Below are 24,486 nucleotides of genomic sequence, written 5' to 3' on the forward strand. Positions count from 1 at the left end.
ACTCTGCAGAATTTATCACAGGCACTGAGAAAGCCAGTCACAGAGATAGCAGGGATTCAATTTCCCTTCTCTGTGCAGAACATTTGCTGGCAAAAGCTCATGATAACCACGGGAAACAGAAAAAGGAGATCTTTGGGGCACAGAGCGTGAAAAATCCACTGAAAAGGACCCACACCAGGTGAACGGGCATCGCATATGCAAAGAAATTGTAGAACAATGACACATGCTCCAGATGAGGCTTTCTTCAGCATGTACCCACCCACAACACTCTGCTGGAAGCCAGTTGCTGACAAGGGTCAAATGCAGTAATTCTAGCCAACAGGGCAGAGCTGTAAAGACAGAGCTGTCTTCCGTGCCTGCTTGGCCTCCCCTGGCACACAGTAGGAGTGACCGGGAGGCAGAGATTGGGTCTCCTTCCCTGCATAGCTTCTGAGCCTCAAGCAGCACCTAGCATAAAACAGGTTAGTTCAAATCAGCTAGCAGGACAGTTAAATAGAAAACTGGTTTGTTGAGTGTGGTGGCTCATGTCTTTAATCCCAGCATGCAGAAGGCAGAGGCAGCAGATGTCTGTGAGTTTGGGGCCAGCCTGGTCTATAGAGCTAGTTCTAGGACAGCCAGGACTATTAAACAGAGAAACCCTGTCTCAAAAAGCCCCCCCAAAAAAAGAAGAGGAGGAGGAGGAAAATGAGAAGAAAGAGGAAGAAGAGGAAGAGGAGGAAGAGGAAGATGAGAAGGAAGAGGAAGAGGAGGAAGAGGAAGATGAGAAGGAAGAGGAAGAAGAGGAAGAGGAGGAGGAGGAAGAGGAGTAGGAGGAAGAAGAAGAAGGAAGAAGAAGAAGAGGAGGAGGAGGAAGAAGAAGAAGAAGAAGAAGAAGAGGAGGAGGAGGAAGAAGAAGAAGAAGAAGAAGGAAGAAGAAGAAGAGGAGGAGGAGGACGGAAGAGGAAGAAGGAAGAAGAAGAAGAGGAGGAGGAAGAAGAAGAAGAGGAGGAGGAGGAAGAGGAAGAAGGAAGAAGAAGAGGAGGAGGGAAGGAAGGCAGACGGAAGAAGCTAGACGACGAAGAAGGCCGAAGAAGAAGAAGAAGAAGAAGAAGAGGAACGAAGCAGAAGAGAAGAGGAGGAGGAGGAGTGAGGAGGAGGAGGAGGAGGAGGAGGAGGAGGAGGAAGAAGAAGGAAGAAGAAAAAGAGGAGGAGGAGGAAGAGGAAGAAGAAGAAGAAGAAGAAGAAGAAGAAGAAGAAGAAGAAGAAGAAGAAGAAGAAGAAGAAGAAGAAGAAGAAGAGGAGGAGGAGTGGGGTTGTGGCTTGGGCAGGATGGTGTTCGCATCTCCGAGAATATTCCTGAAGAACCATGCATTGCCACAGTTCCCCTATGCAAATCAAGATCCTTAGAAAGCTTCCTGAATAGCCATCCCCCTCTAGGCTGGAGGGAGAATTGTCCTCAACACAAGCAGCAGTTCAACAGCTGGAAAGTTGATTCTCCTTCCAAAAGCAAACAGCTAACATCTACTCGCTCCTCAGAGGGTCCGCTCACCCCTCACTGGGGAATATAATTGTTTAATTAACTGCTTGTATGGCTGAGCAGGTAGGGAAGAAACTTCTGGGGAAGAAACTCTGTGGCCTGTGGCCTTCCTTCCTCCTCCCATGTACCCCCCAGGCCCACCCTGAGGCAGAGGGACAACTCCAGCAGCAGGAGCTGATGGGAGCCACCATGTGGATATCCTGACTTCTGCTTTCTACCTGCTATGGTGCTTTCCTCAAACTGGAAGCAGACAATGAAACAACAGAGTGTAAGGTGGAAAGAACATAAGAATTTTTTTTTTTTTGGTTGTGGTCTAAATGTCACTATCAAGCCTGGGATGGTGGAGGAAGCCAAAAGAGTCCCATCACCACCTTGGCCTTTCAGTCCAACCTTACACTGGAAGCTACAACTAGCTGATGCTTCTCAAGTTCAATGGAATAGTCACCTATAAAAGCCGTTTGATAACTACCACCCCTTATCCCATTACTATACTCTAGTCTGAAAGGGAATTCATTTTTATATCCAAACACCCTACTACCTCAAGATTCTAAATGATAATATCAGACCCTTCCTCCTAAATGCAGATCTTGGCAATACCAAATTCAATGCCTCACCTCCAATCTAAAGCAACCTATACTCAACCAAGGTCAGTTACAACAGTTCTCAGAATGTGATGGGCATAAAAGATTCTCATAGCAGACTTAGATATACCTTCCATCGCAACTACCTGCTGCTGGGGAACCGCTCTTCTTAGTTTCACAGAGGGCAGGGTGTCTCAGTGGGACATGAAGCTAAACTCTCTCTTCCCTCTCCTGCTTGGGACAGGAGGAGTCATTGATTAGATTGGTGGGGACAGCATGTCCAGCTCATTCATACTTCCTTTCTTCTTCTCTTTCCAGATCTGCTTACCTAAGAGGCACCCCCATGAAGGGTATGTCCATCCAGAAGCCTGGATAAGGAAATCTATCCAGTTAGGGGTGATGTTTGGCAAGCTGACCCAAACCTCACACTACAACCTAGCATTTATCAGTAACATGGCTGACATTTATAGGATCCTGCATCTCCTTGGCTCTGCTTCTCAAGCCAGAAGAGAATGTGTTATCCATTACCTCCTCAAGCCCAAATACCACAGTTATGAAGAAAATAATCCTGTTGAACTCAAGCACATTACACAGGGCCCAGTGGTCTTCAAGTAATACAATGTGAGGTCAGCTGAAAGGCTTTGTAGATTCAGGGTAGTCAAGATCAAGGTCCCTTCCTGTATTATGACATTCTTCTCCACCTTCTCTCTGCGTCTCTGTCGTGTGTGTGTGTGTGTGTGTGTGTGTGTGTGTGTGTGTGTGTGTGTGCTGCAGGACAATGGTTTTATCCTGTAAAGATTTGTTTCTTGTACTTGTTTAACGCCGATTGGCCAGTAGCCAGGCAGGAAGTATAGGCAGGGCGACAAGAACAGGAGAATTCTGGGAAGAGTCAAGAGTCAGTCTGCAGTTGACAGAGAGGAAAACAGACACTGGGCAAGCAAGATGAGAATACCTTGCTAATCAAAGGTACCAAGCCATGTGGCTAACACAGACAAGAATTATGGGCTATTATAAGTTATGAGTTAGTAAGAAGCCTAAGCTAATAGACCAATCAGTTTATAATTAATGTAGGCCTCAAGGCCCAGTCATTCCCAGTCACTGTGGAGAACATGTCTCACCAGGAAAATTAAACAATCCAGTGCCTGCTGCATTAAAAAAAATACTGTTCTGGATGATGGAATAGACCTGAGGATGGAATAAGATGAGTCAAAAACTCCAGTAGGAAAATAGGAAACATATATATTTGGCAGACTTCTATAAATGATCAAAGACCAAAGCTAAGCGTATAAATGACATTGAAATTGAGGGATTACTAGACACAGGTGTGGATGTGACTATCATTACTCCAGAGCCTTGGCATCCAGATTGGCCTCTTCAAGAGGCAGATATTCAATTCTTAGGAATTGGAACCCTATCTCAAGTTAAACAAAGCAAAAGGTGGGTTGAACGCATAGGACCAGAAGGACAGAAAGGAAAGCTGAGGCTATATGTAGCTAATATTGCAATGAACTTATGGCACTATGACCTATTGCAGCAGTGGAATACCCAGGTTAACATTCCTGCAATCCCCAAAACTCATGTTTCTGGGAAGGGTAGTATAAGATATTATAAACAAAGGTCACCAGCCATTCAGGGTATACAAGAACATAAAGCAACTAGCAAGCCTTCAGAGGTACTAACGGCCTTGCTTTTAAAATGATTAACTGAGAAACCCATATGGGTTAAACAATGGCCTTTAACGGAAGACAAGATGCAGGCTTTAGAACAGCTGGTACAGGAGCAACTAGATGCTCACCATACTGAAGAATCAACCAGCCCTTGGAATTCTCCTGTATTTGTTGTTAAGAAGAAATCTGGAAAATGGAGAATGGTAACATATCTAAGAGCTGTCAACATGTGTGTCTGTCTGTATATCTGTCTATCTCTGTCTCTCTGTTTTTATCCCTGTGTGTGTGTATGTGTGTGTGTCTGACTGTCTCTTTCTGTGGTGTGTGTGTGTGTGTGTCCATCGACAGATAAAAGCTGAAGAAAATATTCAGTAACTAATGACTTTAAGCAATCTAATTCACTGAACACTTAATAAAACTGTTCTTGAGAATGCTTTAAGACTTTCTACTTGATGATAAGAAACCTGGCATCGGGGGCTGGAGAGATAGCTCAGCAGTTAAGAGCATTGCCTGCTCTTCCAAAGGTCCTGAGTTCAATCCCAGCAACCACATGGTGGCTCACAACCATCTGTAATGAGATGTGGTGCCCTCTTCTGGCCTGCAGGCATACACACAGACAGAATATTGTATACATAATTAATAAATAAATAAATAAATAAATAATATTAAGAGACCTGGCATCAAGTCCCTCTGTGGCTTGGCTCTAATTCTGCTTTCCAGTACATCCTAGTCTCCATGTTTGAGTCTGCTATGTTCCCCAGAGGTTGATGTTTTAAACACTGGATTCCCACCTTGTGTTGCTATTTTGTAGGCTATTTAAGGAGACAGGGCTTGGCTGAAGACATTTCTGTCAGGTATTGGCCCACTACAACACAATATAACCAAAACATACTGAATTATCCTCTGCTTCCTATGGATGCCCCCCCCCAATCTTACCAATGAGCCTTAGCCAAAATTGCTTTGTCCCTGAGAATGTATGTCTCGTTTTACCTTTCCACTCTCAGCTTCAATACTGCCTTAAGACACAACCTTACCCACCTGAGGCCACTCTGCTCTCGTAGGCCTTAGGTGTCTTACCTGCCTTAGGATATCTGTCTACAGCCATACCACCCTGAATGCACCTGATCTCATCTGTTTTAGGCCATCTAGAATTATACAAAAAAGGCAATATATTGGGGCAGGAGAGATAGCTCAGCAGCTAAGAGCACTGGCTGCTTTTCCAGAGGACCCAGGTTCAATTCCCAGTACCCACATGGCAGTTCACAACTATCTATAATTCCATTTCCAGGGACCTGACACCCTTACATGGACATACATGCAGGCAAAACACCAGAGCATATAAAAATAAAAATAAATAAAATATAAAAATAAAAAATATTTTAAAAGGCAATTTACTAAGGGGGGTAAAAGGTTGGCTTCTTCCTGTCAAAGACAAAGGTGACACAGAAGAAAAAGGAAAGATCCAAATTGGAATCTTTGGAGATGGAAGAAAGAAGGGTCCTTCCTTTCTCATGTAGAATCCCAGTATGTAATGAAGACAGGGTGAAGAAATCAGGAAAAGTAAGGAGCAGGCCCGGGAGTAACCCTGTAACCCTGTGTTTTGAAATCTCACCTACAAAGAAAAATAATTCACATGCTTACATATGCCAAGTTTCTCCTCTCTGTCCACATCCTTATAGGAGGGAAACAGAGGTTCTTGGCAAGGACTAGGATCAGATGAGATGGCTCCTGGCCCACAGCGGTTCCATTTCAACCCTACGCCATACAAACCACTCGTTGGCATCATTTTCCTTGAATTATTGATCTTTCTGTGACCTATTAAAATGCCAATCATGCTTGAAACCCAGACATTCTTCTCCGAGAGTTCCCAGTATTATCAAGACTCATTGGTTTCAATTAACACTCAGTGCCAATCACCTTAAACACAAAAAGAATTTACTGGAAGACATAACTGACCGAGGAGTCCAGTGAAAGACTGGCTTCAGGACTGACTAGATACAGGAACTCAGATCACCCAATTCTTTAATACCAGCTTCACCCACAAATGGGCTTTCTCTTCACAGTGGCAAGGTGGCTGCCAGCAGAAATTAGCCAACAGCCTACACTCTCTGTTAGCACAGCAGAAAGTTGAAGTTCCAAAAAACATATCTTGGACCTAATGTTCACTGGTCAGAACTGACTCTAGAGACCATCTCTAAATCAGTATCTGGGACCAGCAGAATTGACCCCACCAACTGCTTGTGGAGACCTAAAACTCATACAACTCTCTGTGTGTGTGTGTGTGTGTGTGTGTGTGTATGTGAGAGAGAGGGGGGGGGGAGGAAGGGAGGGAGAGAGGGAGGGAGGAGGGAGGATACAATATGGTAGATCATCAAGGCAAAGTCCAGAAGTTGTTCCCTATGAAGAGGGTACCCTTCATATAGTGGGTACTATAGCCCAATCCTTCATTCAGAAGCAGGACGTCTATACTAGGTGTGACTTCCTTCTGAACGGTGAACGTGCCCATTCACGCAAACCTCAGCTATAAGCATCCAGTTCTCCAGAGCCCATCCTTACCCCTTCAGCTGCCTACAAGGCATCATGTGCTTTCTTTCCTTCCCCTTCATGATGCAGTGGGAACACAAAGCCAGCCTGCCAGTGCCAACCTTGAAAGTGCTTCAAGTCACTGACTGCTGTCCTAGTCCCTTGGCTCTAACACACTCTGGAGCCTGGAGACGCCGGCTTGACAAGTGAGATAATGATGCTTTTCCTTGCTCACTTCTTTATCAGTCACAAAGATGAGAACACTCCTGCAGCATCTATCCATGCTTTTCTTTCTGCTGGATCCCCTTCCCAGGAAAAACTCCCAGGCACCAGCTGACACTCCGCTATCTGGTACATCCAGCCGCCACGTGCTGCCCTCTCATCAAAGGCCTGGCTGTACTCTCCTCACCAGACCCCCAGAGCCGTCAGCTTCTGGGGGAGCAGCGGTATCACTGCCTTGCAGATGACTGACTTAGTGGAGAGCAAGTCTCTTCACAGCCCGCCTGCTCCTCGGCTTCCCCAACATAAACCTTACCCTAGTCCTGGACTAGAAATCTCTGAAGAATGTTACTCTGGAGGATTCCAAGGACCACAGCAGAGAATAGATGGAGAAAGGACATGGGGGAACACAGAGGGGAACTACACCTCAAAGACAATAGCCTCGAGATATTACAGTAAGCCCTTATGCCATTCATTCGTTTGTTCAAGCCTTTATTCAGAACCAGCTGTGTCCCGGACCTGGGAACTCACACCAGACACCAGGTCTCTCCTCATGAAGCCCTCCTTCGAGGAGACCTCTGACTTACCAGCGCATCTGCCTCATCTTTCGCTGACTCCAACAATGACTACATTATCCTCGAAGTACAATAACCATCTCTAGTTTACAGACAAGGAAAACAGCCACTCCACGAGGCTAAAGGACATTCCCAAAGCAAAGGCACAAACACAGGACTTCTAAATGAAAACCTTAGTCTCTTTCTGTGGCCTCTCCAAAGGCAAAAGCAAAGCCTGACACTGAAACAGACATTAAACATACTCCATTCTATGCATTATTTTTTAATAATTTGTTTAATTTAATTTTACGTGCATTGGTGGTTTGCCTACATGTATGTCTGTGTGAGGGTGTCAGATCTTGGAGTTACAGACAGGTGTGAGCTGCCATGTGGGTGCTGGGAATTGAACCTGGGTCCTCTGGAAAAGCAGCCAGTGCTCTTAACCACTGAGCTATCTCTCCAGACTCCTAGGCATTACTGCTGACGATTAAATATACAAATCGAGAGCCCCGATCTCCAGTGTAAGAGAAGCTGCAGCTTGTGAGAAGATGTGTAACTAACTATTATATATGGCAGAAATAAAGACACAGGGACTAAATTACAGGAAGATAGTTCTGGAAAGATACACAAGAAATGATGATTGCCTCCAGGCAGGGGAATTGGATACCTGAGGAACAAGGGTCATTTTCTCTATTTCAAATATTGTATACTTTGAATTGCAAGTCATTTGAATGCATTTCCCATTAAATAGCACTTTGAGAGTGCAATCAGCCAAATCCTGAGTGTGGAAATTCTACAGGATAAATGATCTGGCTCTCCGACAAGTGAATAACTAAATAAAAAATAAAATAAAGAAAGGGAGAAGAAACGATAGATTCTAAAAGACTCAAGAAATGTCAACAAAATGCAATATACACACATACACATACATACATACCATGTTTGGATCCAGGTTGGAACAAACTACTAATTATAAACAGACATCTCAGGGCTGGGAGATGGCTCAATGGGTAAAAGTGCCAGCATGAGAACCTGGTTGAAATTCCCAGAGTCTGGGTAAGAAGGCAGATGTGGGGTCATACACCTATAACCCCAGCACTGTGAGCACGCTGGAGACAAGGATCACGGGGACTTGCTGACCGCCAGCCCCATGCCTGGTTCAACTTAAGGAAATCACGCAGAAAGTGGTAGAACACGACATCCGATGTATACACACGCACAGCTCGCACATACTCATGAATAAATAAATAAATACTTCAAAAAGACATTTCCAGGAGAAAGGCAATCTGGACACAAACCAGAAGTTGCTGTGGAATTGCTCATCTCATTACCTGGGACCACAATATCATGGTTGTGGTTTTTTTTCAAAGGTCTTGCTCTATTAGAGACACATGCTGAAGAATTTATACACGAAACAATATGGCACCTGAGGTTTCATTTAAACACTTCCAAGTGAGTAAACAAAAGAGAGAAATGACAAATCACACATTCCTCAAGCGGGACAGTCCCACGGGAGGGGTGGGGTGATTATTCTCTGCTCTGTTCTCCGTTACTTTTGTGGACAGTTAAAATGTGCGTAATGAAAAGTTTAAATTCAAGTTTTCATTAACTACCCATCCACAAAGGATGCCTGGAGGAAAGCAGCACAGAGGAGAGGTGTCCACACTGAGCCCAGAAGTACAACTAACTGTTTTCTCAGGACAGTCCAGCTGCAGGAACCACCTGAGCAGAGACACACCGGTCTATTGTCAACCGCTCTGTTTGACCTCATGTTTGATCCCTCATCTCCCTGGTACTGCAAATACATCTGCATCAGTTACTACATTCTGACTGAGGAGGTGTGTAAGGTCCACAGCTCTACTCCTACAAAAAGCCCCAATGACTTTCGGAGGAAAAAAAAACTCTTTCTGCTAATAACACAGCTTAGAAGTTATTAGCCCTCCATAGGCAGCCTACATCCCTGCTGTCACATGAAACACACAGTGACCTCCCCAACAGCACTTTATAGATAACGGCCTTAGTATGTGCCTTAGTTAGGGTTTCTATTGCTGTGAAGAGACAACATGACCACTGCAACTCTTAGAAAGGAAAACATTTCACTGAGATGGAGGCTTACAGTTTCAGAGGTTTAGTCCATTATCATCATGGCATAGAGCAAGGTGGTGTGCAGGCAGATATAGTGCTGGAGAGATAGCTGAGAGCTCTTACATCTCCACTCACAGGCAACAGGAAGTGGTCTGAGACACTGGATGTGGCTTGAGACCTCAAAGCTCACCTCCACAATGACACACTTCCTCCAACAAGACCAAACCTACTCCAACAAGGCCACACCTCCAATGGTGCCACTCTCTTTGGGGACCATTTTCTTTCAAACCACCACAGTGTGGAAGACCCAGTTTGATGTGGGACAGCAGTCTAAGTACTAAGTACTAAGGCACCTGCACAGGAAGGAGCAGGTGGTCCTCCACTCCCTTTGCCCCAAACCCCACGGCCAGTGGCCACTCTGTCCTCAGTCCAGCATTCCATAGGAAGTAAACTGACTGTGCTCATTCGTTAGACATCCTGGCCCAGTTCTGATGGGTCCCCCAAGTCCCTTACCTGGGATCGACGCTGCAAATACTCCTCTGAGCCATATGGGATGCTCCTCAGGGAGGTTAGATAGTCATAACTGATGGCGGCTGTCTGTGAAACAAGGGAAGAGAAAACTTAGCACTGAGGACAGCAAACATCACACCTCTGCCAGAGCTAGAAGTCCCACACAGGAGTTACTGGGTCTGTAAAGGCAGCTAGTCCCACCCCTTGGAGGCTCAGCCCCCAGATCTTAGCCTGGATGTTCCTTCCTGGCCCTCTGGGGTGAGCACAAATGGCACTTCTCCAGAGATGTCTGATCTCAAGTTCCCTTTATGGACACCAGGAACTGTCCGCAATTGATCATAACCAACCACCTGTAAACTCACTTGCCCATTTGCTTCCTTGTTTGTGAACTATTTGGATTTAAGGGCTGGACTTCCCTACTTTTTACTGCTCCCCAGCCTCTTTTACACCACACAGGGAGATAGTCAATAAATACTAACCAAATGAATGCTGTTAAGTTTGAGTTTCTAGTCTAGATCCTCTGGCCAAAACTCTCCGATGGGATGGGGGCTTATCCACAGCCAATCAGAAAACCACAGGCTTCCAACATATCTCCAGCATCTGGAGGAGCTTTGAGCCCAAACTTTCCTTTTCACAGGAAGTCAAAGTGTTTGTCTGCAGCCAGACAGTAGTGACTCATGCCTTTAATCCCGGCACTTGGAGGGCAAAGGCAGGAGGATCTCTGGTCTACAGAGCGAGTTCCAGGACAGCTAGGACTACACAAAGATACTGTCTCCAAAACAAAAAAAAGTGTTCATTTGTCACCCCCGAAGCTGGATTTCATTCTACCTGTAACATACTGAGCACCAGCTGTCAGCAAGGTTTGCTCAGTGAATAAACCAGGATGATCCAGACCAGAGGCCTCCCTTTCTGAGCGGAAACTCAAGACTTTCCTTTTTTCTGGTATTTCAAGACAGAGTTTCTCTGTGCAATAGCTGTAGTTGGCCTGGAACTCACTCTGTAGACCAGGATGGCCTCAAACTCACAGAGTCCTGACTGTCTCCGCATCCTGAACGCTGGGATTAATTTTTCTTTTCTACTGTCTTTTTCTTTTAGATGGTAGCCAGAACCTAAGTATGCTTTCTCTGTTAGTTGGGGTTTTTTCACTCTTTTTCTGATGCTCCATTCCATACCGTGTAGCTACTGGTCGGCCACGTGGCTGACTCCATGCCAGATGAACTCAAACAGCATGGACTTTTGTTTCTCTTCCCTGACTCCCTCTTCTGGGCAGCTACTGACAGCTTGACTGACCCAAACTTTTTCCCTTAAACTCTAGAAAAACTGTCCTCAGAAAGGAAAAGAAAGCTGGGTGGTTGTAGTACACATCTTAAATCCCAGCACTTGGGAAGCAGAGGCAGGTGGATCTCTGTGAGTTCGAGGCCGGCCCGGTCTATAAAGCGAATTCCAGGACAGCCAGAGCTGTTACACAGAGAAACCCATCTCGAAAAAATTACGAAATAAAGGAAGGAAGGAAGGAAGGAAGGAAGGAAGGAAGGAAGGAAGGAAGGAAGACACAGCTAAGTGACTGGTTTATAAAAGTGCCCATTGATATTTCCCTGCCGGCCTGGCTTCCTTCTGGCTATTCAAATCCTAAGGGTCCACTCAAATCCTGCTTCTTCAGGATACTCATCCTAACTCCCACGCTCCAGTGCTCACTCCTACATCTGACCACGGCAGCAGTCCTGATGCGTGCCTGGCTTTAGACTGCTTTTGAATGCATTCATGTATATGTTCCATGACCAGAGGCTCCTTCAAAGCTGAGTCTAGATGGAACAATCTGTTTTTACCCCTCAAAACATAAAACAATGGACCCCAAAATGCAATAGGTAAACAGCTAGAGATGATTTCGTATCCCATAGCCTGTTATCCCAAAGCCCGATTGTCTATTTGATTCTTTAACTCAGTTTCCCCTTGAGGACAGGCACCAAGTCAATGGCCTTCCTCTGGGAACATTTGACAACACTGAGTTCTCGGGAAATAAACTAAACAAACGACATCATGATTCATATCTACGTGAGGGGAGCAACAGCAGCTGTTCTCTATGCTCTCCAGCAGCAACAAAGGAGAGAGAGCATGCGTGTGGCTGGCAGTCTAGTCTGAAAAGACCGTACTGCAGTGTCTGGGAGAAGAGCCGTAAGCAGAGATAAGAAGCCAGGATGGGTGCTGGAGAGATGGTCAGTGGCCAAGCTGACTTCCTGCTCTTGCAGACATCCTGGTTTGGTTCCCCACACCTGGTGGCTCACAACCATCTGTGGCTTTAGTTCCAGTGGATCTGACAGTCTGACCTCCAAAGGCCTGCATATGGTGTGCATGCACGCACACTTACATACATACATACATACATACATACATACATACAAACATACATACATACATGCAGGCAAAACATTCATAGACATAAAATAAACAAATCTAAAAACTTTTCTAAAAAGACATAACACCAAGAGGATATTGCTATTGAACCACCAGAAAAACATCTAACGTCAAATATTCAAATCAGAATCTCTGTTTGTTTTTGGATGGAGTTCTCCCAGCCCCAGAAAAATCAACATGTAAGTGCCAACTCTTCATATTAGCTCACTGGAGTGAAATCAAGTTTGCTGTCAGAAGTTTTTCTTTCTAAAGAAGAATTGTGTATGTATATGCATGTGTGTGCATGCATGCGTATATGCGTGTGTATGCGTGTGTGTGTTTGTGTGTGTGTGTGTGTGTGTGTGTGTGTGTGTTTTCAAAACAGGGTTTCTCTGTATGGCTCTGACTGGCCTCGAACTCACAGAAATTTGCCTGCCTCTGCCGCCCGAGTGCTAAGATTAAAGGCATGTACCACCAGGCCTGGCTAAAGATAGATTTCTTTCGACTCATGATTTCACAGTGTTCAATCCATGTTAGCTTTGCCCCATGCTTTTGCCGAAACACCATGGTGGTGGGAACCTGTGGCAAGGAAGGCCTCCTAAAGAGTTCGCCTCAGAGCAGACAGGAAGCTCAAAGATGGCAGGCAGAACTGGACTGTCAAAGTCTTCTTCCCACTAAGTCTTCTGTCCTCGGCACTGTCCAAGGATACTGCCCCTCTGAGTCATCACTACCGTAAGACACGAGCCTCAGAGGCTTCAGTGCAGGGACCTGGCATGACCCTGTTGTGTACAACCGCAGAGTGGCGGGGGATGTTACAGGACCGAAGGCCTGTGAGGATGCACACGTGAGCCTACAGCTCTGGAGACAGAGCTGACATGCCTGCATTTCCACAAACGTCAGCCCACCCACCAGCCACACCCACGGAACACCTACAGGTAATGCTGTAACTCCTCTGCTACCCCCAAAGGAGAAAAACCTACCGTAGCAACAGCTCTGCCCACCCTAACAGCGCCAAAGTCATTAGGGTCCAAGTAGTTGTTACTGTAGAGGTAGACACCAGAGGCAGCAAGAGCCACACTGGTCCACGAAGCAAGCCTGAGAGCCTTTCTGGCCATGTCCCCAGACCCTGTGCAAGAAAGGAAGGTCAAGAAAGGTTAGCAATTAAGGGTTTCCTAGAGAGTCGGTCCAGAATACAAATCCCAGCTCTGCCTGCCACTCACAGATCGATGACCCTATGTCGTTTTCTTAATCCCATGGGACCTCAGTTTCTCCACTTATAAAACAAGAAAATGCCTACCTCAAAATTAAGATGAAGTGCAATAATCACATAAAGTGCTTAGTATAGCACCTGGTACAAATCAATTCCCAGCATCCTTCCTTCAACAGCACCAGGTGCTGGTCTAGCTACAGTGGAGGAGGCGAACAACCTACAGTTCTTGTCTGTACAGAGCTTATGCTCTAGGGCAGGGCAGAAGAGAAGCAATGAAAGATACAGAGCACGCTATCAGAGCTACCAGGAAGTGGCAGGAATCAGAGAGTCGAGAAGTGGGTCCTTTTTAGATAGGAAAAGCAAGAAAGGCATGTTCACTTTGGGCACTTGGCACTAGTATTACAACAATACACAGCCACAGACACCATTAGCCTTGATGCACAGATCGGAAGTAGGCAGACCCCTGCCAAAAGGGTAGCTAGGTAGAAGCAGCCAGTAGTTCCTCCATATCTAGCCAATAGCCAAAACGCCTACTCCAGTCAGATAGTTCATACTGTGCTCCAGGTGGAAGACTGATGCTATCCTGTCCATACACAGTCCTCTGCATCTATTGGGAACCAAACTTAGACCACTGGGCACAAAGACCCTATCCGCTTTTACTCATACCTCCTCCTACCACCAGGTGGCTACACGGACATTGTTTGGTGACACTGCATCCTATGGGCTACCTCCTCAACCATCCCTGAGTACTCTACATCCAAGCCCTTGACCCAGCTGCAGGTGCCAAAGGACAGGCCCCAGACAGAAAGGAGCATCACCAAGCCTCCTGTCAGTGCAAAGGCTTCAGAGACACAGAAGCAAGATGCAGGTCATTACCTCGTAAGTGTCTGCTCTGGCCCCGTTCTGCCACTTGGTTTCTCTCTGCGTAGAAGCTACAAACATCCTTCTCTTCCTTTTCTCTGTAGTCTATTTTGACTCATGCCTCATAACACAGACATGGGCTTTCCTTTAAATATACACAAAGCACATCTTTTTCCATTCTTTTACTTTCAACTTAGACTTTATACCATTTCTTTAAAGAGCATATAGTGGGCTGCAGAGATGGCTCAGAGGTTAAGAGCACTGACTGCTCTCCCAGAGGTCCTGAGTTCAATTCCCAGCCACCACATGGTGGCTCACAACCATCTGTAATGAGATCTGGTGCCCTCTTCTGGCCTGCAAGCATACATGGAAAGAATGTTGTATACATAATAAATAAATAAATCTTTTTTAAAAAAAACTTTAAAAATAAAGAGCATATAGTTAGTTGGCTTTCTAGGCATACACTCAACTAGCTTGTGCATCTATATTGAAATTTGCCACCTTCTTTCAACCCTTCCTACTTTTCCTACCTGTTCTGCTTCTACCCTTTCTTTTTTCAAGATTTATTTTATTTTATTTATGTGTATATGTATGAATGTGTATGTGATCACATGCCAAAGGAAACAGAAGAGGATGTCAGAGTCCCTGAAGCCCAAGTTGCAGGCAGTTATGAGTCCATAGACATGGGTACTGGGAACCACGTCCAGCCCTCTGAAAGAGCAGCAAGCTCTCTTAATTGCCAAGTCATCTCTCCAGCCTACTTTCTCTCCTTTCTTGACGTCTCCTGGACCCTACGATACTTTTCACTGAGTTCCATTACGTTTCCTTTTGCTGCTGCTCTAGTTACTGTTGAAGAGACACCATGACCAAAGCAACTTATAGATGAAGCATTTGATCAGGGGCTTGCTTATAGTTTCAGAGGATTAGTTCATGATCATCATGGTATGGAGCCTGGCAGCAGGCAGGCAGGCATGGTGCTGGAGCAGTAGCTGAGAGCTCACAGCCTGATCCACAGACAGGAGGAAGAGAGTGAGAGACTGGGCATGGCATGGGCTTTCGAAATCTCAAAGCTCACCCCCAGTAACACACTTTCTCCAGCACAACCATACCTCCCATTCTTCCTAAACAATCTACCAACTGGGAAGCAAGCATTCCGACTGATGAGCCTACACGGGGGTGGGGAGGTCCCAAATGACCCTGACGTGAAACAATGAGTGAAATAAATCCCTTCTCCTTTTGTTTATATCAGACAGCATAATTAGAAAAAGAATTATGACACAGTCTATGGTGGTTTGAATATGAATGACCCCCATAGGAACACATATTTGAATGTGTGGTCATCAAAGAATGGTACTACTTGAGAGATTTAGAAGGTGTGGCCCTCTTGGAGAAGTGTGCCACTAGGGGTGGGTTTGGGGTTTCAAATGCTTGAGCCAGGACCATTGTCTGTCTGTCTATCTGTCTTTCTGTCTGTCTCTGTCTCTCTCTCTGTGTGTGTGTGTTTCTCTGTCTGTCTCTCTGTCTCTCTCTCTCTCTCTGTCTCTCTCTGTCTCTCTCTCTCTGTCTCTCTCTCTCTCTCTCTCTCTTCCTGCAGCCTGCAAATCTGGATGTAGAACTCTCAGCTACCTCTCCAGCACCATGTCTGTCTTTATGGCATCATGCTTCCCACCATGATGACAATGAACTAAACCTCTGAACTGTAAGCCAGCCCCAATTAAAAGTTTTCCTTTATAAGAGTTTCCATGGTCATGGTGTCTGTTCACAATAGAAATTCTAAGACATAGCCATTCCTCTAAAACAGTGGCTCTCAACCTTCCTAATGCTGTGACAATTTAATACAGTTCCTCATGTTGTGATGACCCCCAATGATATTATTTTCGTAGCTACTTTATAACTTTAATTTTGCTACTGTTGTGAATTGTATTATAAATATCGGTATTTTCTTATGGTCTCAGGTGACCCCTATAAAAGGGTCATGAGAATCACTGCTCCAAGACCTCAAGAACAAAATAAAAGTAAACACAGTAAGTCAGCTATTAAATAGAGCAATTCTCTTCCCTCAGTAGGTTTATTGGTTGGTTGGTTGGTTGGTTGGTTGGTTGGTTGGTTGGTTGGTTGACTGACTGGTTTGAAATAGAGTCTATGTAGTCCTGGCTAGCCTGGATCTCACTATATAGACAAGGATGACCTGAAACTCCCCACCACCCTTAGCTTCCCCAAGCTGATGCCTATGTAGAAACTAAAGTTCAACTATTCACTCTGTGCATACAGCTATCCAAATACTCTCAACTGACTCCCAAAGGGCCAAGGTCTTAAGAGATCTGCCTCCAGATTTCTTGAAGGATCTCTGGCCCTTCCACCCTGACCTCCACTTACTCTATTTCAACTTGCTAGTTTTCCAACATGCCACAAACTACACTCCAAGGAAAGTCAGGAAACTATGTGTGCTCTCTCCCTAGAACAGAGTCCACCAAGCTCTTCTACAAAGGGCCACACAGTAACTACTCTTAGCTTTGGGGGCTATCCCATCTCTAAGGCAACTCCTCAACTCCGCATTCTAGTGCAAGGCAACCAAAAAGGTCACGTAAAGCAATGGGCCTAGTCAAATGTGGTCCCCAGGATGCAATAAGCCAGACTATAAGTGTGCCAAAAACATTAACTAACTGAATTAACCAATGAATGGAACACCTATATGCCCCATGAGGCCTGTGTAGAGCCAGTAAAACAAGTATCTAGATGAATATACCCCAGACTTCCAACTCAATAGTCATTCTCTCCCTATTACCCCCATACTGCCTCCCAACCTTTGCTCCTCTGAACCCCACCCTCCTGCTGTACCATCCTCTACAGAAGCGCCTGATGGACTGTGGTCTCGCCTACCCTTGAGACCACCTCTGAGTATCAAAGGAATGGAAGGCAATCCCATTTTCAAACAAATGTCCTCAGTAATAAAAGCAGTAGGAATTGAAATACATAAAATAGATGATATAAGAGCCAAACTGTGTCTAAATAAATTGGAGTTGGAGCTTTCCATAAGGTGTCAGAGAGTCTTCAACATATAAATGAGCTGTTTCCCTCAGGGTATTTTAAAAGGCCTGTCACGCATGAATTACATCTGTCAATGAAAAACACCTTTCATTATTAAGGTGTCTGCTAATGAATCACCTGCCCCGTTCTGTTTTCTTGCCTTGACTTTCACCTGCGTTACCTCTCAGAAGGCCACACACCTTACAGGAGGTCTGAGGCTACCAAGAGCCTAAAACATAATCACTAGATGATATTATTAGCAATAATCAACCTTTACTGAGTTCTCTACATACGTGGGGTCAGGTGGTGCACACTTTTAATCCCACCACATGGTGCACTCACCGTGTTAATATTCCACACAGAGCAGTAACATGAGGCAAGCATCATCCTCTCAGGTATAAACGAAGACACAAAGACACAGAGTGTTCAGCCCCAGGTGGCACAGCCAGTAAACTGGCAAAGAGATGCTAGAAACAGGACTTTCCACTGCAAATGTCAGCCAGTCCTTCTGTTCTTTTTAAGATTTATTATAACCTTTGTGTGTGTATGTCTGTGTCTGTATATGTCTATATGTGTGTCTTTTTGTGTACGTGTGTCTGTGTATTCTGTTTCTGTGTGTGTCTCTGCATATGTGTGTCTGTGTGTGTTTCTGTGTCTCTCTGTGTGTATGTGTGTCCATGTGTCTATGTACGTGTGTATCTGTGTGTGTGTGTGTGTGTGTGTGTGTGTGTGTGTGTGCAGGTGCCCGTAGAGATCAGAAGGGGAACACAAGACCCCCTAGAGCTGGAGTTATACATTTGTGAGGCATCCAATGTGAGTTTTAGAAACCAAATTCAAGACCCCTGAATAAGCAACACATCTGAGCTCAAATCCATAAACCAGCTCTCCAGCCCCATCTTTCTTTTCTTTTTAACAACATATCTCCTTGGTAGGGAGACTTGGACCTCAAGATACTAAGTCCTTACTACTGGCTTAAAGTAAACAGAGCTGGTGCAGACAGAAACTATCATTTCTGACCTGCTACCAAGCCCCCAAAGAGCTAAGCCTACGGAAGGCAGTGTTTGCAGCTCTGGAAGCCACTAATACCATGTCAAAGATCAAGCAATATTCCTCACTAGAAATGATACATTCAAGCCTGAAGCGATGACCGATGTGGCTGTTTAATTGTCAAATCGATGGGAAGAATGAATTCTTTGTCCCTGGGCCAGAGGAGACCCCCAGTTTGTCATGACACCGACACCGTATACCAGGAAGCTGAACAAGTGGAAGCTGACGGTCAAACAAAAATGTCCATCACGAGGACGGAACTAAATAGGAAATCAAGCACTGGCTGTAAATGGCCTTTCCAGCTAACGCCTACTGGCTGCCCCTTCCCAGGCCACATCCTGAGAATGCGTGCCTGAAATTACGCCCCCACTCACATCCCCCCTCGAAAACACCACTGAGGGGAATCACGGAGGCAGCAAATTCACTTTTTCCCGAAAGTGACCCTGGCTACCTCCCATTTCCCACAGAGATTATTGGGCAAATGAGCATTCATTTTTTTTTTCATTCGTTCTCCAAAACAGAAAAGACCCAGAAATACTCTTGGAGAGAAACAACAAGATGAGTCAATACCCAGGCAGGAACAGCTGACCTGAAGAGGCTCCCAGTCTTTGCCATTCTACAAACAGTGGTAAAGTGCGATGCAAGAGTGAGCTTAACTACACTGCCTAGAGTGTAATGGCTAGAAGTTACTCAGATCAATATCAGTTAAATTAAGGAGGACCTGACCAAGGCCAAGGTGCCTCAGCAGATAAGGAAAATAAATCTCACCCAGGCACAGACGAGAAACCTCGAACTCGGCTCATCTTAGAAAAGGGACTAGCAATGTAAGGCCAAGTGCAAAGGGCAAGCAAGCAGCAGAGAAGTCAGGGAGCTTCCCACAGGCGCTTAAATCAATAACTCACTGTAACTTGCACTACTAGATTCCCAGGCGCGCATCCCTGGAGTTTCACTCAGCAGACAAGAAAGTGGAAGGAATTGCCCAAGGGTTAAGAGCCAATGGAACAAAAGCTTGAATCTAGGTGTGTCTGCTCGGCCACCAGAACAACAGGTGGATATAAACAAAGAATTGGCTGGGTCCTGGGGTGACCACTGGTTCTGTGTCACGGACACTGAGACCTGGATAACCCAGTGTGCTGTCTACTGGGGTTGGACAAGACAGGGAGGGATGACAAAACCAAGCATTCTTCTCATTCACCAGAACCTTCTCCGACAAAAATTGGGTGGGGTGGAGTATATTTGGAAAGAAATGAAATGCAAATTAAAAAAAAAAATCTCACACCATACGGCCCGTTGAATACCAATCAAGCAAATAACACAGTAAAATAAGTTATGCTCTGGGGGGGGGGGGGGATGAGTGACGAAACTACGCGAGTATACATATGTAATGTAATGGGGAGGGGGCGGGCCACGGGAAAGCAATTCTCAGGGGTGGTACAGCTACAGCAGTGAAGCCGGCAAACATGGACAACAGCAAAAACAAAAAAACTCAACCATAACCAGGTATGAAGAATTTATGATTTTTTTTTCCTTCTAAAATAGTAGCATTCAAATCACGGTCCCCAGGACAACAACATTGCATCTCCAGGATTCATATTGAACATGCCGATTCCAGACTTCAAATACCATCCTAGAATCAGAAGTTTGGAGGGGAGTGGGCAGAATTCTGTAGAGTAACAAGCCCTCCACATAATTCTGCTGCAGAATTCAGCCTGAGAACCACGGTGACGAGAAGACGCTTAAAGAAAATTTGTGACAGGACAAAATCTAATTCCTACCAACTCCGCAATTCTTTCTCGAGCGCCTACTAACCCCTAAGCTTCCCACTTGGTGGCAAGTAAACGCCACTGAAGTCTGGGACAGCTGTACTGGGTGTCTTCTAATGGCTTTCTCTCCATAAATCAGGTGGATGCACAGGGCATCTGGAAACTAGACTCGCGGATCAAAAGTAGACTGGCTCCTGTTGCAAGCTTAGGTGACCTGGTCTCTAAGAAGCCCCCTGCTCTTCACCACTCCACGTTCACCGCCCCCGGCTACCTCCGCGTGGAAGCCCACAAGGCCACCAAGGTGTGAATGCTTCTGGCGGAGCCACTCGCAGCCCCTCTCCACCTCCGCCTACTCCGGTGCACTCAAGGTTGGGCCACCAAAGTGACCAGTCCACGCTAACGACCGCTAGGGCACAGAGCTACAGAGTCGCAGAGAAAGGGGGCGGGGCACTGCGAGTCACCAGAACCACGTGGCCGCGCCTACTGAGGTGACAAGGTCACACGCCCTTGTTTCCTCCCTGCTTCTCCAGGGCTGCAAAGACTGAGCTCAGGAGATGAAGAGCACGTCTGCGCCCCCTCCCCCGCGCTCCACGTGCCGCGCGACCTGGGGGCCGGGTCTGCCCGGGCTCGATGAGCGGATGCTACTCACCCAGAGGGAAGAGAAGCAGAACCGCCACAGCCCGGATCCCAAACTCCAGGAAACCGTACCTCCGCCACCCCGGCGCTTACTAAGGCCGGGGCCGCGGGGCCTGCCGGGACTTGTAGTTCTCGGTTCTTTAGGCCACAGACTCCAGCCAGAGCACCTGCTATTCTGAGACTAACTATACCACTCTCCATCCTGGAGCCAGAGCGGAGTCTTTCTCTGTCGTTTTTCTCTGCCTGAGATACCGACACGGAATGTTATCCAGAACGTTTTTCAGGAGTCAGGTTATGGATTCGTATTTAGTGGGAGGATGCAATTGTAGATCTGTAGGTTTTAAGTAGACTTTAGAATGAGTCAGCGAAGAAGAAATTTACTGACAGTTGTCAAATAGTAAGAATACACGGATATCTGAGTTATCTGTGATTCTGATATATTGACCTCTAATGACCAAAATGTTGACTTATAAGATGTACTTTGAAAACATTTACAAGACACCCATGCTATAAACATCAGAGGCTGTTCCTGTTGTAGGAAGACAAAGATAGAATGGGGAAATTCATCTGTCAATTCAATGTAATTCTAAGTAAATTTCCAACAAGATTTTTACCTGGTCCTTCACAAGCTGATCAAAAGATTATATAAGAAAACACAGAATAAAGTATAATCAAAACATTAGTGAAAAACATGCTTCAAGGACTTGGACATTCCACAAGTACAATCAGGCCATGAAAATTAAGACCATGTGACATTAGCATAGGCATGAGTAGAGGAGTAGAATCTCCAAAAGAGCCCAGAAGCCTCCAGACCTCTGTGGAAGCTTGATTCTCATAGGCAGGCATTCCAGATCACCGGGGGGAAGATAGGGGTTCCAGGGCATGAGCTGAACCCTACTTATCTGCGGGACCCTTCAACTAGCTCCACATGCAGAAACTAATTGAAGTCAGGAGTCCAACGAGAAAATTAAGACAAATTTTAAAGGAAAACATCCTTATGAGCTCAAGAAAGAGCTGAGGTGTCATATACACAAAGTGTAAAGGGATCCTTGATACATTTAAACTGTATTAAATGTTAAGAACTCAGCTTCATTGAAAGGCATCATAAATAAAAAGTCACATATTTGATTGAGTGTGGTGGTGCACATTTAATCCCAGCACTCGAAGGGCAGAGGCATGTGGATCTCCGTAAGATCAAGGCTAGCCTGGTCTACAAAGCAAGTTCCAGGACAGCCAAGACTACATAAAGAGATCCTGTCTCAAAAAAAGAAAAGGTGGCGGAGGACACTTTAAAAAGGGTAAAAGAGCCACATGAAGACCGGAAGAAAGTGATCGCAGAGGCTGGAGAGCTGGCTCATCAGTTAAGAGCTCTTCCTGCTCTTACAGAAGACCCAGGTTCATTCTCCAGCACCCACATGGCAACTCACAACTATCTGAAACCTCAGTTCCAGGGGATCCAATGCCCTCTTCTGACCTTTGTGAGCACCAAGCACACATGTGGTATATACACATACACATAGGTAAAACACTTATAAAATCAAATTAATAAATCTGTTTTGTCCCAGGGTGCACAAATAATGGGGTACCGATCACTGAAGTCTAGGAACAAGAAGCTAACTTTATTCCAGTCACTGCAAGGAAAAGAAAAAAAAACCTCCAGCTCGCTGGGGCCACTAGTCAATAGAAACCAGTTTGAGCCTCTTCTTATAGTAAAAATTAAGCATCGGGTATGGATTAAAGAGCTTTTACAATCTTGAGGTTAGGCATAAAGTCAGGTTACATTTTTAAGATTTACAAGTTTTGATCATAGGATGCTAACTTAAGATGCTTTCAGAAGCCTGTGGATGATGCAGCTGCTTTTGGCTGTCCCTGAAAAAATGCAAGGCAGAGAGTAGAGTTACAGAGAGGGGCAGTTAAAAGCAAAGCAGGGATCCCTGATAGAACCCATAGTTAGAAGCTAACCTTTGCCTGCGGTAACTGCCTAGCTAGAAGGCAGGAAGCAATTGTTAAAAGTTTGACTCTGTACACAGGAAGCTGCCAGAATGTCGGCTCTTACAGCAGAAATTGTTACAAGTTAACAGTGGCTGTCGGCTTCAACTTCCTCAGAATGTGTTTGGGTTTATGACTTTTATATTCTGGGCTCTTCACTAGCTTTTTTTTAATAAATAAATAAATAAGATAAAGAGAGAGGGTGACCACAGCACACAGAGACATGATGACATAGAGGTGACCAACATAGTCCTCACCAGTTCAAGTTTGCAGTTCATACACATTGAAGATCAATAATGTCCAGATGGGGCAAGAATCAGTAAAGTTACAAATGAATCAAGGAGTACCGGACCGGGCACAAAGTAGGAAGCATTAACTCTGTCCAGGAGGAAACTAAAAGTTGACTCATAGGCTGGGAATTAAAAGTTGAACAGGGAACTCATCAAAGGAAGAGTGTTTTGGGGCACAACCCAGGAACAGAGAAAGTCACCCAAAAGCACTAAGATGGAGCAGAATGCAGCCAATGGGATGGTTCTGGGAGTAAAATGTGTGTTTGCTACACACACCTGATGACATGTGTTGGACCATCACACTACATACTGGTGAAAGGAATGACTCGGCTCCACCAAGATGGCCTCTAACCTCCACGTGTGTGCTGTGGCATGAGCCCACGTGCATGCACACACAGGCACACAAACATACACAAAGTAATAAATAATTTACAAAATTTTAAAGGTTGAGCAAAGTACAGCAAAAGGCTATGATATTTCATTTTCAAGGGGTTGGAGGTGAAGCCCAGTCATACAGCTCACTTTTCGCATGGCCAGGGTCCTGAGTTCAATTCCCAGGACCACAGAAAATAAAGAGATAAATCTCCAGGTGAGAGCAAATGAATGTATTTGCCTAGCATGAGTGAAACGGAGGGGGGAGGAGGGAACATAATTTGGTTGCTATAATTAAACAGTAAGTTTGACGAAGAAACTGTTAGTGCTACAGGGCCAGCAGTTGTCACTGAGGAATGGAAAGTGTAAAGCACTTTCAATTTATATAGTGAATGTGTAAACTTTCATATTAAAATTTAATTAAATTGATTTTTCAAGTTTGCAGACTTCCAATTAAACATGAGAGATTAAACACACCTACTTAAATCCTCTCCCTTCTGAAATCCCACGAAAATTACAAGAAAAAAAAAGAATTAAAAATGCTTTTCACCCAAGAACACACAAAAGGACAAAGCAGTTAGAAAAATCAGAAGAACAGAGTAAGAAGCTCCAAAGCATACAGGCATCTGAGGTACCTTTAAAACAAGTAGTGACTGAATCCTAACCCCCACAAGATTCTTATTTTAGAGTCTAGATTGGGATCTGGGCCTCAGTAATCTCCCAGAGGCTCATGGGTGGTTTCATCAGGTCAGGGGTTTTTATTGCTGTGAAGAGACACAATGACCACAGCAACACTTGTTGTTGTTGTTGTTGTTGTTGTTGTTTTCTCTGATAATTTTTATTACTTTATAAATAATAGGAATCAAAATTTCTACTTCCTCCCCTCCTCCCACTTCCCTCCTGCTCCCCCACTCCAAGGCCCCCTCATCCAGGCTTAAAAAGGTATGCATCCAAATAGACTAGGATCCCAAAAGGCCAGTACATGTAGTAAAAACAAGTCCCAGTGCCTTTATCAATGGCTTCTCAGTCTGCCTCAATTGTCAGCCACATTCAGAGGGTCCAGTTTGATCCCATACTCGTTCAGTTCCAGTACAGCTGGCTTTGGTGAGCTCCCATTTGCTCAGGCACACTGCCTCAGTGGTGGACCAACCCCTCGTGGTCCTGACTTCCTTGCTTATATTCTCCCTCCTACTGCTCTTCAACTGGACCTTGGGAGCTCAGTCCAGTGCTCCCATGTGGGTCTTT

General features: G+C 45.2%; 1 protein-coding gene across 3 annotated transcripts in view; it reads right to left on the reverse strand.

The window, feature by feature from the left end:
- Adck1 (aarF domain containing kinase 1) overlaps positions 1 to 20,692 on the reverse strand; it is a 92,829-nt gene extending 72,137 nt beyond the window's left edge. For 2 of the 3 annotated variants that reach the window (XM_038336745.1, XM_038336743.1), the window contains exons 1-3: positions 20,226 to 20,355; positions 13,027 to 13,172; positions 9,659 to 9,742 (exon numbers count right to left, since the gene is read on the reverse strand). In XM_038336745.1, the coding sequence (XP_038192673.1) occupies positions 9,659 to 9,742; positions 13,027 to 13,161 (219 nt within the window). In that variant the 5' untranslated portion in view covers positions 13,162 to 13,172; positions 20,226 to 20,355. Of the gene's footprint in view, positions 1 to 9,658; positions 9,743 to 13,026; positions 13,173 to 20,225; positions 20,356 to 20,603 lie in introns of those variants that run through there. The other variant, XM_038336744.1, reaches the window with a different exon arrangement.
- Between the last annotated feature and the right edge of the window lie 3,794 nt (positions 20,693 to 24,486).

The sequence above is a fragment of the Arvicola amphibius genome, chromosome 7 (genome assembly GCF_903992535.2).
Source record: "Arvicola amphibius chromosome 7, mArvAmp1.2, whole genome shotgun sequence".
NCBI classification, from domain to species: domain Eukaryota; kingdom Metazoa; phylum Chordata; class Mammalia; order Rodentia; family Cricetidae; genus Arvicola; species Arvicola amphibius.